Source organism: Esox lucius, chromosome 23, assembly GCF_011004845.1.
Source record: "Esox lucius isolate fEsoLuc1 chromosome 23, fEsoLuc1.pri, whole genome shotgun sequence".
NCBI lineage: Eukaryota > Metazoa > Chordata > Actinopteri > Esociformes > Esocidae > Esox > Esox lucius.
In genome coordinates this window covers 9,609,021-9,624,490 of record NC_047591.1, presented here as the reverse complement: position 1 = coordinate 9,624,490, position 15,470 = coordinate 9,609,021, and the positions used below count along the sequence as shown (strand labels likewise).

General features: G+C 41.1%; 1 protein-coding gene across 5 annotated transcripts in view; it reads left to right on the top strand.

Moving 5' to 3' along the window:
* LOC105027830 (ankyrin repeat and BTB/POZ domain-containing protein BTBD11-A) overlaps positions 1 to 15,470 on the top strand; it is a 121,852-nt gene that overhangs the window by 86,892 nt on the left and 19,490 nt on the right. For all 5 annotated transcript variants that reach the window (XM_010900119.5, XM_020042965.3, XM_020042964.3 and 2 more), the window contains 3 exons: positions 3,498 to 3,702; positions 9,626 to 9,778; positions 10,775 to 10,940. In XM_010900119.5, the coding sequence (XP_010898421.1) occupies positions 3,498 to 3,702; positions 9,626 to 9,778; positions 10,775 to 10,940 (524 nt within the window). The remainder of the gene's footprint in view (positions 1 to 3,497; positions 3,703 to 9,625; positions 9,779 to 10,774; positions 10,941 to 15,470) is intronic.

Below are 15,470 nucleotides of genomic sequence, written 5' to 3'. Positions count from 1 at the left end.
TATTGTTGGCCACACTATGTGCGGTCTGTTTTAACAAATGTTTTATTCGCTGTGACAAAACCAAAAACCTGCTGGAGCAATATAATGCATCAGCCAGTGTAGATTGAGGTCCCTCATAGTGTTGTATCACTTGGTTTGCTTACATTCAATAGGTCTATCAGTGAGTAATTCATGGTGGTTTTTTTAATATACCTGCTCGTTCTTGGTGGATAATGAACCCCCTGGTAATTAACTGGGGCTAATGCACCCTCAGACAAAGTTCTGCTGGTCATGTTACCATTTTCTGATTAGATGTCATCAATTCAACCCCTGGGATAATGTAGTGAATGACATGTATTGGGGGTATATTGTGTCTAGAGCTCCAAGAGTCTGGCCTTGTGAAACCGAACAGATTACTGTATTCCCATTGAAGTCTGCCAAGACTCGTCCTCACACAAACCTTAATGTATATTAGCCAATTCACCTTCTCTGTGACCATCACCACTGCTACTTTGTGTTCAGAAATGTAACATTGGTCCCTTAACTGTATACTGTGTACAGTGTACATAATGTATATAGTACTGTCCATAGTTTCATTCTTTCTAGCACACATACCATGGGTCTCATTTGGAGGTTTGACTTGTCATTTCTTTACTTGAATCATGTCTGTATTAGATGAACATTGAACTGCATTGTTGGAGCTCAAAAACTAAGCATTTTGCTGCACCCACCACAACACTGGATATTTTGCTGATCATCATGTGTATGTACTGGTATTGACTTACTTTTTGAAATTAAATAATGTAAGTGTGCAGGATACCATGTACTCAGATACCATGTGACTTCAGAATAGAGACGGCATTATCAGCCAACAACCTTTACCTCAAAAGATAGCTTCAAAAGTCAACACCACTGAATCTCTGAACTCAGTCTTACCATAGCTTTGGAAAGGGCAGCCTGCATGAATAATCTATTCTCTTTGAATCTATGAGTCCGTATCCTGAGATTTGGAAGCCTGAAGCATTTTGCTTACTTCAGTCCTTGTACAGCAAGTTACCCACTACTCAGGAGTTTTGCATGCTCTATCCATACTCAATGTACACGGTCTGTGACTTTGGTTAGTTATTACTTATTTTTAAGTTTTTTTCCATGCTTTTCTGACGCATGGTATTTAAGAATTTGTCTTGAAATCCAATTACAACAACCCTCCCCATTCTCTCAGGAAACAGTGTCCCCCCTAATTATTTTCAACTGTCATCAATGAAAGGAAGGTCTGGGTTGTGAGGGAAATACTCTGCCTTGTTCTCCATGATTAATTCAGGTGAGCCAGTGTGTAGCGTTTGTGGGATAATTACATAAAGGAGATGAGTGCATGTCTTCCTGCCAACTACGCCAATTGCTGGAACAATTAATAGAGAAAAAGATGCACTGATGATCCATCATTGAGCCCTTTAACTATTTCCCATAGGGGTTGTATTACTGGGGGAGATTTGCCTTTCGCCAGGCTATAATTGGAGCAATTTGGACAGTCAAATCCCTGCTATATAAAGTAAAAGACAGATTTGAGATTTGCCATTTTAAGAAACCAGATAGTGCCCTGACTTTCAGTAGCTGAAAGTTTGATTTCCGTTATATTGTCCCAACAAAATCTGTCAAACAAGTGTAATATTTATGGTTGGTGTAATCTTTGGAGCTATCTGTCTGTCCAGGTGGGTGGTGATGCAAGGGGGAGATAAGATCTCTAAGTTGTTGCTATGGAAATATCAGGTAAATTAGTTTGGTTTCTTTTTGTCCTGCTGAGCAGGGACATTCCATTTGTTTGTTTATTTTGAAGCTATGAAGCTTTTAAAACCATTCCAGTGATTTTCTGAAGCTGTACTTGCGCAACTCATTAAATGGAACGGGGAACAGTGTGGTGGTGTAACTAATGTGAAAACGTGTCAGGTTACATGCCAGGCTCACGTCCTTTTCAGCTTTTCTGTCACAATTAGTTTGGTTTGGGTTCATCACCATTTAGAGCTCCGGGTCGTGTTTGGTCATCCAGCCAAAGCTGAATGTTTGGATAGACTGCAGAGCTGTAGCTCAAATTGGGACTAATCTCGTGTGACTGCAAAGCTAGGGGCTAATGAACAGACAGACGATCCCCACCCCTCTCAAATATAGAACAGACAACCTTACACAGTGTTGTTCTTTTTCAAAATGATTTTCTTCCCGACCCAATTAGCTGTTTCTGAGAATGTGTGCTTGCTCAGTTTGCTGTGTATGTTTATGTCTTATGAAGTGTTTCCGTAGGCTATGTGGGTGTAATATCACCTGGTCCCACTGCCCGTGGAATGAGAGGCTTTTAAAATGTGGACCTAGTTGTAGTGAACATTTTGGCTTTGAAGAGCAAATGAGTCGGATGAGGAGGTGCCTTCAATACAAAGACAATAAAAATGGAACTGCAACGCTTGTGTTGTTGTCATTCATGACAGCTATGAAGCATTACACAAGCTTTTTCTTTGAGAAGGCTGTGTTTGTATGTATATGTGTGTTGGTTTGTGTGCATGCGTGTTTGTACGTCTTTGCCACAGATTTGATTTTCATTACTTTTTGTCTTAAATTAAGTGTCCTGGTTAATTGTATTGATTAAGGTACACATTTATGTGAGCCGTGAAATGGCCCATTGAGGCCAGACTTCAGGTAGCCTATGCTGTTACCTGGAGGTCAGAGCATTTAACCAGTACCAGAAGGGTTGCTAGATTGAATCACAATCCGGGAGGGGATGCAGTCCGAGCTCACTGCAGTGTTTGAGTATACCGTAAGCAACAAGAATAACTAGCGCTGTTTTGATCAAACAATTTGCCAGAAAGCAGGCTGTGGGTGTGTGAGTGAGTAATTGTATAGTGAGTTGGTGTGTGGCTGGGAAACCGCTTGAATGAGGGCGTGTGAGAGCTTTACCAAGGGAATCTATCACAATTTACAGAGGGGAGAACAAGTATTTGATACACTGCCGATTTAGCAGGTTTTCCTACTTACAAAGCATGTAGAGGTCTGTAATTTGTACCATAGGTACAGTTCAACTGTGACAAGTACACATTGACAAGTACACCTCCAGGAAATCACATTGTATGATTTTTAAGTAATTAATTTGCATTTTATTGCATGACATAAGTATTTGATACATCAGAAAAGCAGAACTTCATATTTGGTACAGAAACCTTTGTTTGCAATTACAGAGATCATAAGTTTCCTGTAGTTCTTGACCAGGTTTGCACACACTGCAGCAGGGATTTTGGCCCACTCCTCCATACAGACCTTCTCCAGATCCTTCAGGTTTCGGGGCTGTCGCTGGGCAATACAGACTTTCAGCTCCCTCCAACGATTTTCTATTGGGTTCAGAGATTGGGGTGTGGCACACATCCACTGTACAATTTATGTGTGAAACACTACACAAAGTGGAAAGACTATAATTCAAGTAGTTAGTCATCAAGGTAAATACATGTACATCACAATTTTCTGGTTTTGTCCCTTCGTAGCTGATTTGGTGTCACGGGCCATGCACCATCTCCAGCCACTGCACATCAAGAACCCCAGCAATGGCACACCGGTCCACCAGAAGAGCAGCTCAGTGCACTGGGAGCCTGAGGCCCTCTACACCCTCTGCTACTTCATGCACTGTCCCCAGATAGAGTGGGAGAACCCCAACGTGGAGCCCTCCAAAGTCACCCTGCAGACTGAGAGGTGAGCCCAAACCTTAACATACACGTTCTTGTTAAAATGCACCAATAGCGTGGAACAATAGCGCTAGCAATCGACAACAATGTAAATGTAGTTAGGTGAAATATGTAATTTGTACCAGAATAGCTGTAAAACAGCTGGCTGGATGGGCCAAGAAATAAATAAATTAATTAAACACATGCTAATAAGAGATTTTGGCCTGCGGCCAGGATGGGTCCAGTGGTCATAAATGCTGCCTGTGGTGCAGATGTACTGCTAAAGCACTGGTTTGAGTTTGGTCCAGTGCTCTTTCAGTAAAAACTCTTCTTGCATGGGTTTAAATTTGTCCCATTGTTCTTTCAGCAAACACTCTCCTTGATTTCCCCATCGCAGTAGAGCATAATGAGTTTTGCACAGTCAATATTCCCAAAAAGTTTGGCACATAACAGTAAGAAACCTTCTCCGAAATTTCACAATTGAATGACCAATTGAGTGACCCATCATTCAATTCAGTTTTTGTTATATTATTATTTAGCAAGCTGGGATTGATGGTTTGGTTAGCTGAGCTGGCAAGTCTGTTTCGTTACAAGGGCAGCTACTGTCATGATCCAGATAACTTGCTAGCCTTTTCTGTGCTTGTTAAACAGACTTCTAATGGACTGCTGTGACTTACCTATTTCTTCTATAATGCCAACATTTACACTTGTATTTCTGAATTCTGTGCAGTCAATTAAGTCATTTTCATTTTCCTATTCATAAAGCATTCATAAAACTTCATGAACATGCCTCGTGTCTTTCTTGAATAGCCTTAACAGAGATTCATGCATTCAACAGCTTGTAGGTAGTTCATGTTGCAGACCACGGGATAGCCTACAGCTGCACATTAACTTTCAATTAATAACTTCAAATAGTCCACAAATGTTACAAATATTGCATTACAATATTTTGGTCATATCGCTGAGCCGTAATTCAACTTAAAACACTTCACCCTTACCATTGTGTCAACCAATATTATACATTTTTCCTTTGGGCAGCTCTGCCTTCAGAAAAAAAATCAATTTCAAAATATGAACCTACAAGGGGCAGAGGTAATTGTATAGCCATGGACAAAAAGTACTTTTTTGTAAGTTAAAACCCTCCCACTATCCATCAATCGTTACCCTGCAAACCAAGAGTTAGGCCCATAAGATGTAGCTTGGTGTGGGTAGATTGGCCTTGATATCTCCCCAGGCTGTTGGGTAGATTAATGGAACCAGTGGGACTTTGCTGGGATGGACGGATGTCTTGGCTTCCCTCAGCAAAGTAGGGATAAAATGTATTTTTGAAGACCCTGGAGAGGGAGGTGAACGTTGGACAGCATGATGATTCAGCAGGCTCACAGCTCCCTACAGATTCAATGCTCTGTTTAGTATTCTGCTTAAAGGCCGGAGCTAACCACTGATAGGCAAGAAGAAAGACTGTAAGAGGGCAATAAACCGAGAGGATTGATAGAGATGAGCTATTTTGCTGTGCGTAAGTCTTTTTAGTCATTTAGAATGACTTAATTTTGCAAATACATGTCAGCCATATGTATACATAAATAATACATATTAACTAAAAATACAGACACATAATTACTACAAAACCAATTAACACTCTGCTGTATAAACGGATTTAAAGTTAGGCTATTACTGAAGGGATATACTACCTATATGAGTAAAAAGATGGAGCAATCTTTTGCCAGTTTATTGGGCACACCATTGCATTTATGAAAAGGCATAACTCCTACAGACAGACATGTTTCTGTGGCATGCTTCATAAAGCAGGCAGACGGGAAGCCTGTCACTGTTTGATTAACTGTAAAAATAGGCAAAACAAGTGACCTGTGCAACTTTGAGTGTGGTATGATTGTCGATGTTAGGCTTGGCAGTTCTAGTGAGTCTTTAATCGAATGCTCCCCCAGGCTTCTCGAACGGGTTTACAGGGATTGGCCTGTGGGTGAAAACAGCTTGTTGTTGAGAAAGGTCAAAGGGGAATGGCAAGAGTTATGCAAGCTAACAGGCAGGCCACATACAAGCAAATATAAATGCACTACAACAATTGTGGGCGGATCTTGGAACGCACAACTCGGCGGTCTTGTCATTAGCATTGACTAACATCAATCTGAAACATATCTGACAACTTATAGAGTGCATGCCTCAAAGAATTCAAGTCATTGAGGTACGCGATTAGGTACGACCCAATACTAGATGTACTTAAACTGATAGTACCGATGTGTAGACTCTGAAAATGCAGTGTAGTGGAACTATTAGTGTTCCAGGTAATCAAAGGCAAGGCGCAGTGTTTGGCTCAAAGTTTAGTCTGTTAATCTCTGCAGGCCCATTGGCAGGTTTGTGAGGGCAACTGCAGCCATGATTGACCTGAATCATTTGCTGAAAAGGAGTCTTTGAAAGATGGATGTCTGAGGTAGGCAGGGTTGACGATGCTAGGGCTGTTTGCTTTGTTCCCTGGAGGGAGTGCAACTGACAGACTATGGCTCTTAACACATCATACTATGCACTGCAGTTTGTCTTTGGAGAGAGTAAATCCACACGTAATCCGGGTAGTAATGAAGCCTACCTAAACCCACTGCAAAATTAAACCTAAATTACATTGTTTGCAGATTATTGGTTCACCTGAACATTTAAGTTATGAGTTTCGTTACTGGATGTAGTACCTAGAATGTAGGCTAATGGGCCAAAATAATGTGTCAATATGTTCAACATAGCTCTGTGCTGGCAGATTTGTTTTAGCTGTTACCAAACAATTGTATCTGCCAAGGGATGACATTCTTGGGGAAAGGCGTTGTTGATTGTGGTGCCAAGCTCTGAACTATGTAGATGTATAGCAATTGCATCCTTGTAGCTGTCCCATTTTCTCAAAGGGCAGAACTATGCAGGCCAATTCCATTTAAAGTAGTCAATTTTGTCTGGTGTTATGCACTGCAACTTACGCTGTGATGTAGCTCAAGTTTATCACCCGTGTTTATAGACTTACAAATCATAGGGTTATTTCTTCTGAAGACCTGGATTTACTTATGTATGCTTAATTATTAATATTGATTGTGTCCTCAAAGCAACTGCACATGATAAAACATTTTGGAAAGTAGTAATCGATACAGCTCTAAAGATGTAACATACTGGTAATTGAGTATTTTGAGGCGTATAACCTACACTCTTTTGGTACTGTATAACGTTGACAAGTACAATATAGATTTTTCTTTAATTGAAGTAGACCAGCACCTATGGCTTTTGAATACACATCACCCACAATACTTAATAAATAATGAGAGGTTTTTATCTTCAGCATACAAAGCATCCATAATGAGTGGACCTATGACATTCAAAAGGAATCTGTCATCTCCCAACGTGGGTAATTAAAATGTTGCTTAGTCCCTGTGGCGATGAGTATGTGATTTCTGCTTTTCCTCTCAGATTGCCAATTGGAAGGTTTCATAAGCATCCTTTTCTGCATGGCCATAGAGGACAATAGTAAAAAAGGGTTACAATAAAATACAACAGATTTTTGTATTTGGCTTTTTTCCCCCTCTATAATGTGTAATTAAAGGAAATAGTGGCTGAGAATGTTGTTGATATGCACATCTCAAACGGGAGAATCATTAGCAGATTTTGACTGAAGTAACCCTAGTAACAGCATCAATGGCTCATGAAGTTTCTCTACCAACCTATCTCTGGACAAGAAAACTAACATTTAGTTGACTATTGAATATTTCAGTAAAAGTATTTAAACTATGGAACTACTTAACTGAACACATTTTCAAGCATTCATCATGATCTCAACAGAATGCACCATGGTTAAAAGTTTCAAGAACAAAGACAGTTGGTATTTTCTGTCAGCATGGTTTGGAAATGCTAATGAAGGGTCCACAGAGGCACAAGCCAAAGTACATATCAGTTGTCCTTGAGGAATACTAACACTGCTGTTGTACACCTGTGAACATCTTAATTTGTCTTGGAATCCCCACACCTAAGCCAAACGAACTAGGTTTTGGAAAATTCTAAAGGGTTGAAGAAACGTATCCGAGGAAGGTAATCTTCAGAGAGAATTTTATCAACAAAATCACGAGTTTGACTTGGGCAGCCTTAAATTAAGGAAAAATAAACTGATTCCGACACGGCACATCACCAGTTCTAAACGCCACAAAATCAGAAAGCCTGCCGAACCAAAATAATCTGAGTTGTGTGTGATGTCAGAAGGCCCACCTACTTAACCGATGAAATGAACGTTTTCCAAAGATCTTGTTCTATGAGGAATTAGAGCTGAATTCCTTGTGCATATTTGAACCCACTATGCAGCATGTGCTCCAGGGGCCAAAGCTTAAACAGCGGAAGATGCCTGCTGAAATCTCACATTTCGAATTGCTGAAAACATTTTCTCAATTGAATAGGTTGGATAAGTTAGGTTCCCCCGTCGATGCTGATGTGAGTGTGCTCGCCCCTCGCCTTTCATGCAGTTGGCGATCGGCGAGTTTTTGTTGCTGACGATGAGGGAGAGAATGTTTCCTGGCACCACACTGCGAAGTCTCTGACCTCCCTGTAGGCGGCCCCGTCGTCGTCATGATCATGCCCACTGCTGTTGTGTCATCAGCAAGTTGATGACGGTGGTGGAGTCATGCATATCCACACGGCCATGAGTAAACATCGAGTACAGGAGGTGACCGAGCATGCAAGCCCTGGGGGCTCCCTGGGTTGAGGGTCAGCGTGGAGGATGTGTTGTTGTCTACATTTACAGCCTGTCACAATGCCCTGGGCCCATTTGTAGAGGGAGGCGTTCAGTCTCTTGGTCTTTAGCTTAGCAATGAGCTTGGAGGGAAAAATGCTTTTGAACACTGAGCTGTGGTCGATTAACCAGGTGGGTGAAGGCAATGTGGCGTTTAATCTGTGGATCTGTTGGGATGGTATGCAAATCCAGCATGTCTGAGTACACTCCCTGGTAGTTAGTATGGCCCTCTGGCCTAGGGAATGTTAACAACTTTACTCATATTGGCTCTGAAAAAGCTAAAGCATGTAGTCATCTTAAACATCTGATGCTCTCATTCATGGTTCACATGGTTTTACTAGCCTCAAAGTGAGCATATGAAGGCATGCAGCTTGACTGGTAGGCTTGCATCAGGGTTGTGGCTAGGATTCCCTTCATAGTGTTTGCATTATTTTGCAGGCCCTGTCACATTATGACATAGTAGGATAACATCTTAGTCCTGTATTGACAGTTCGTTTAATGGCTTGTTTGAGGGTGAGCTGGGTGAGTCGCTTCTGGTTCTGGTATGTACTAGTTGTATAGTCACCGTGGAGATGTCATCCATGGTCTCATTAATGAAGCCAGTGACTGTAAATTCCTAAATGTAGTCGGATGGATCCCAAAACATCATTCATTGTACGTTTGAAAACCTGTTGTGTATCTTAACATTTGATACAACCAACCCCTTCTGTATTAAGACGGTCCCTGGTATTTCCTGTTTGAGTTTTTGCCTGTAGGCAGGAAGCAGAGCAAGGAAGTTATGGTCTGAAATAACTATCAACTCCAGCAGCAGTGTAAGCAAACTGCTAGCTAGTCGGCAATGTAATGATTAAAATAGATCATAAATAAAACATTTAATCAACAAAGGAGTTTTGACAGTCTGTGCTTCAAAATGTTTTACATTTTACAATTAGTTATGCAGTCTGTAGGGAACCTGAGCTTAGCTTTTATGGCGAGTATTTGGAAAATATTCCCGCGCAAAATACGTTATTTGTTCTCTTTTACACCATGGTACAAACCGATAAGGCCCCTGATGGATTTCCTGCAGCATCATTCCCATCATTTTTCCGACTGTAGCAACGGGATGTTTGTATCTGTGCAGACAGTGTATTAAGGGAATGCGGCAACTAGGAGATTACCTCACGAGAACTAATGCTGTGTCTCCTCGCAGGCCCTTCCTTGTACTGCCCCCGCTGATGGAGTGGATTCGGGTGGCGGTGGCGCACACAGAACACAGACGAAGCTTCTCTGTGGACAGCGACGATGTGAGACAGGCTGCCAGGCTTCTACTGCCAGGAGTGGACTGTGAACCGCGACAGCTAAAGTAAGACATGGAATGGATGAACATCCAGAAATCTGCAGTACTTTTATCACTCAAACCCACCTGAGGTAATTAAGGTCACCCAGGGGTACAGAAATCACCTTGTCCACTACACAGTCAGACTGCACACAATGCAAATGGGTTTAATGTTAACTTTATTAGTGTTTTATTTACATTCAGGTAGGGGAAATATATTTTATTGTGTATATATCTATATTTTTGTAGTTTCTAAATGTAGATCATTTTCAGTGTTTTTAATAAACTACACACACACATTTATTGAGCACAGGATCATGACACACACTCAGTCAATGTCATTGTGTTTTACACCCACACTCATGCATAATCAAGGCAGCTGGAGAAACATAATCACTTTCAAATTCCTAGACACGATTCCTGGTGTAAGAATTAAGCTCATGAGTCAAATCCTTTCTATGGTCTATTTTATGGTCATTAAAATTACATGAATCCTCAAATTAGGTAAAGATAGAGACAAATGCTGTAAAGTACGTCAGACTTTAAGACATTGTGGAGGACCTTGAACTTTGCAATGAAAAAATTTGCAATGAACATGTACTGTGCTGAAACCTGTTGCATGAACTCTCTCACCATCTTCTTTTAAGGCAAAGTCAATGTAATTCTCCTTGCAAAGGACAGAAGTGAAAACCGGGATGCCAATAACATTCACCCCTATCTTTTTGAGCAGAAAAAAGTACAATTGTTAAACAAAATCTATATTTTTCTCTAAGTTACTGTTTTAGGATCATAGAACGCAATATAGCTCAGTATTTGAAGCGTTTATTACACTGTCTATTTTGCTAATTCTTTCAAGGGTGACTGATCATCATATACAGTCCTTATAAACGATCCTAATTTGGGTCAGATTCCCTCTTTTAAAGGGGTAATATTCAGTATTGTTGATGTCTATGTACTTCAGTATCCGTCCAGTTTGTTCTCCTATCTAAATATATCCATTTATCATTATTCTCCCTCCCTCAGGGCAGACGATTGTTTCTGTGCCACCCGGAAGCTGGATGCGGCTTCCACAGAGGCTAAGTTTCTGCAAGACCTGGGTTTCCGCATGCTTAACTGTGGACGAACGGACCTTGTCAAACAGGCAGTCAATCTCCTGGGGCCTGATGGGATAAACAGCATGAGCGAGCAGGTTGGAGATGTACACACCTACACTCAGTAGACACCCAGGCCGTCTGGTATGCGCTTACACACATTTCTAAAATGAATTAAAATAGGAAACAAGACATATTTAGGTTATATCTACAATGCCTGTTCCCTGAGGGATGAACCCAAGTACAAGACTGTGGGTTTTTACACTCGAACACCTTAATTCACTGAAAACTTTCTACAGTCATGCCTTGAACGAGGCCAGTTGCAAGAACAAGGCGCCCTTCATCTCTTATCCGGAACCACTCTTCATGGCACTCAGACCGCACAGTGCCACGGAGGTGTCGCACCTTTTTCCCTCCCCCTGGGAACAAGGGTTTGAGTTCGTAAAAAAAAAGTTAGCTTACGACACTATAAGGGATTAAGTCGTTCTCGGGGGAGACCCAGAAGACACTACGGTGACTCTTTGAATATTGTCCTAGGCTGCAGCCATCCTGCCCGTGGGCTGAGGTGAGACCCCGCTGGGCAACGCTTGCTGTTTTCGCCGTGGAGTACTTACCTGGAACGGGATTGGCAACCAGCTAGAGGTCACCAGCTCTAAAGTTAGATAGTTGTGTAACATTTAGTACCTCACCCTAGGGCATGTAACTTTGTAAATACTGGCAGCTAGTATTGCGCATGAATATTTAACGCAAAGCAGTGGCACTCTCCGGTAAGCACACATACCTCTGGCCGATGTATTATAATTCATAGGGACTATAGAGTTTTCGGAAGCGTTTGTATGTTGGCAAGAGTGCAACCAGACATCAGAATAGAATGTTGATTCCTGACTGATTTATAAATCCCTTGTCAAACCCTTTCCTCGGAGTGCCGAGTGCCTGCAAGTTTGGCTCCCCTCTGCTTGATTGACGAATTAGGTCACTAATCAGTTGGCATGGCACCTCACTTTGTTGTATTGACTGTTAAGAATCTACCAATTTTAGGAGAGCACACCTATATTGATTACAGTATGTTCATAGTTTGTATTACATTTGCTCAAGATTGATCAATTTGGTTTGGAAACTTTATAAAGTATTAGGTATTCCTAAAGCTGTTTTTTTCTGTCAAAGTCAGTTCTTGTTGCGAAAATGAGTACACATTAAAAGAAGGATTCAGGAGTAATTTGTTTTTGCAAAAATTGAATTTGTCATGCTGTCTTGCAGTGTTACGACCTTGTTGCAAACTGGATGGATTATTCAGAATGGATTTTTTTGGGCACATTCGTCCTTCTTTTCACTTGAATGTCATCTAGGCCAGTAATATTGAATGAATGCATTGTTTGATGCATGCACAGTTTTCCCCCAGCTCAGCCAATAACACTTAGGCTGATTTAAAGTCGTCATAGCAATATCCCTGAGCGGTTTGCGTTCTCTCACAACTCATTTAGGAATAATGGCCAGTTCTTTATAGTGTCTGGTTGATCTGATTGATTCCCAAACTTGACCATACTCAGAGTGATATTCACTCACTTCTTTATTACAAAGTTTATGGGAAATTAAACGTGACAACTTTGCACGCTTGTGTACATTTCTTCTAGGCGGCGTGTCTAAGTTCACACACATTACATATATTCTTGCAAAAAGGTTCTCTAAGACACGTTTATTGCGGTTGACTAGGCAGCTGACAGTGCAGTATTTGTGCTACATGGTTTATTATAGTTAATAGTCCAATTTCACCACAGTTTTACGTAAAATTTCAGTTGATCCATATTTTGGTGTGCATAGGGTTCTGTTGTTTCAGTGTTTAGCATGTAGTCCAATGGTATTGTTATGGAAATGTTGAACTAAGGTGGTTTTGAGAAATGTCTGTCTTTCCATTGGCTGGTATGTAGATCATTACTTTGATTGTGACACACATGTCTGTATAATATCAGAGGATTAACAGGGATTTGAGCCATGTCCTCCTGCCTAGAAGAAGGGTGTCAGTCTTTTGTTCCTCAGGAATGTGGTCCTTGGGGTGAGTAAGGTCAGTTGGCCTCTTTGGGTAAACACTACAGTAAACATTATGGCAGGAAGGATAAGGTGGGGGAAGATAGCATTTGACTTGTGTGATGGAACAAAGGGAATGTGTTTGATTGACATGAGACAGATGGCAGCATCTTACCACACCCCTTTTTCCTATGTGATATATACGGTTGAATGAGCTATATTGAGTTAGAGACTCCTCAGACGATTGTGTGTGTAAGCGGTTGACGCGTCTCTCATACGTGCATGATAGTTAATAAAACAGTTATAATGTACAAAGAGAACTTTGTCTCTGTGTCCCTTACTCCGAGTGTCGATACATGGAATTACCATCACAGTATCCACACACATTCAACATACTGTTGTCACTCTGTTAGGTGAGCAGAGAGTCTAATGTCTCGTTGGCACAACCACCATTTCAAGTGTTTATGTAATTTGGGATTTAATGCTGACCGCCCCAGTAGATAGAAATTGGCTATTGCTGTGTGAAGTGGCATATGTGCAATTTGATTTTCAGTTGTCAACAAGCAGAGTTTGCATCAGGAGGACATAGATGCTCCTGGCATTTACTTTACAAAACATGCCCTAAATCTGTATGATCTCACTAGGCCTCTGTTTGTACAAATCATCTTCCACCTCATGTGCCTAACCAAAATGTGCATTTCATGTGGAATTTATGACATCAAACTTTACTGGCAGGCTATTCATTCCCTCCTGTCACTGCCTGGCTCTGAGTTAGAGTGCTCTAAATAGAACAGAACGAGTGTCTATTCTATAGTTTAGCGTGATCCCTCCTGAATATGACAAATAATATTGTGCACCACCCGGAATCAATTGTATTTACGTTCCATATGTTTCACAAAGAATCTTTGCCGATCTGTGCAAAGAATCTCTACATCATATTCACTTGTAAACCGTGATAAGCAATGCTAAGAAACTGACAGCTGTATGGGAGCAGTCTATAGCATGGATTGATGCTTTATTGGTGTTGTTTTAGCCAAGGGTTTTAGTATGGTATATTGTTTTTTTTCTTCATTGTGCCCTCGTCATCAAGAAGATACTCTCCAACCGTATATTTGCAAGCTCCTCAATAGTGCTCTGTGAGTCCATGTTTTTTTCTTATTGGCTTCTGGGGCTGTCATTGACTGTTGAAATCCTTGTGTGAGCCAATAGAATCCAGGGCACGGTGAAAAAGAAAGAGAGAACACAACGTGAATCATTAGTATGGGCATACACAACACTCCAGGCCAATATTGAACAACCAAACCTAGACAGAAAGTATGTAGAAATTATAATGGGCTTACGGATATTTTTTAATAACTACCCTTTTGCAAGCCTGCAAAAATTGATTTTGACAAAACAAAATCTGACAGAAAAGCAAATAGGACTGAATTTCTAAATCCTGATGTGGCCCTCATGCCAAATATATTGCCACCTATGGTCCATACAGTGGTATATCATAGTCTAAGAGACAGAGACAAGCTGTTTGTCATAACAGTGGGGTCCTCGACATGAGGTACTTAGAGTAATTTCAGTTGCTGATAATAAACTTATCACGCTATTGACGTTTATTGTATCTTTCATATGCCCAATAAAGATCCCATTCTGACAGATTATTATAAATCCTATTTCATGGTACTTCGTCCTGAAGTAAACGTGTGCTGCTGTAATAATGAGATGGCTTCAAAACCATCTCCTATAACAGTGTGGTGCCTTGCATGTACATCTGTTTTCTAGTTTTTCTCACCAGTATGTCCTGCCACAGTATTATGACTAATTCTGACTGGGAATACCCAGCTTGTGGAGTGGCACATGGGACCACACTTGGGGCCTATAGGCTTCCAAGCCCTCACTGACAGCGCCCTCCCAGATACAGCAAATCACTGGAAGTACGTGGATGACATGAATCTGTCCCAGTAATGGACACCTCAACCTCCATATACCCTCCAACAGACACTGAGTGGTCTTGTCAACTGTGTAGAAGAGCATAGAATGAATCTAAATTCAAAGAAATATGAAGTCCCCTCCGACTCTCTCTATTACCCCTCTTAACACTCTTGAGATTGCGGACACAGTCTATGTTTTAGGGGTCATCATCCTAAACGACCTATGATGGGACTGTCAAGTGGGCTTGAGGCGTCTATAGAAATTTGGCACCTAGAATTAATGTCCGTCCATGTGTGCCCCATTCACCCCATTCACTACACTGTGCCTCGACTTTGCCAGAAGGCTGTTAAAATGTGAGTTCAGAGCCAGGTTACCCCACCTCCAGGAGGAGCTCACAGGTCATCATACAAGGACCTCACATTAACTGTCAATCCCAAAATGTGGAACAGAGAGATTAAGTATCTCCACTACCATAACTGAGCAGGCTCATTAATGAAAATGGATTTGAAACTATATACAACAGAAGCGCTCGATTTGCAGTGTTCTCTAAATTTTAACCCTTCTGTTCCTCACTCAAAACCTTCCTTTTCGACTTTTTTGGAAAGGAAAGAAAAAGGTGCAGTGGTCTCTTCATTTTTTCCAGAGCTGTATATGATATTTCCTATATTTTAGATGTGTTGTAT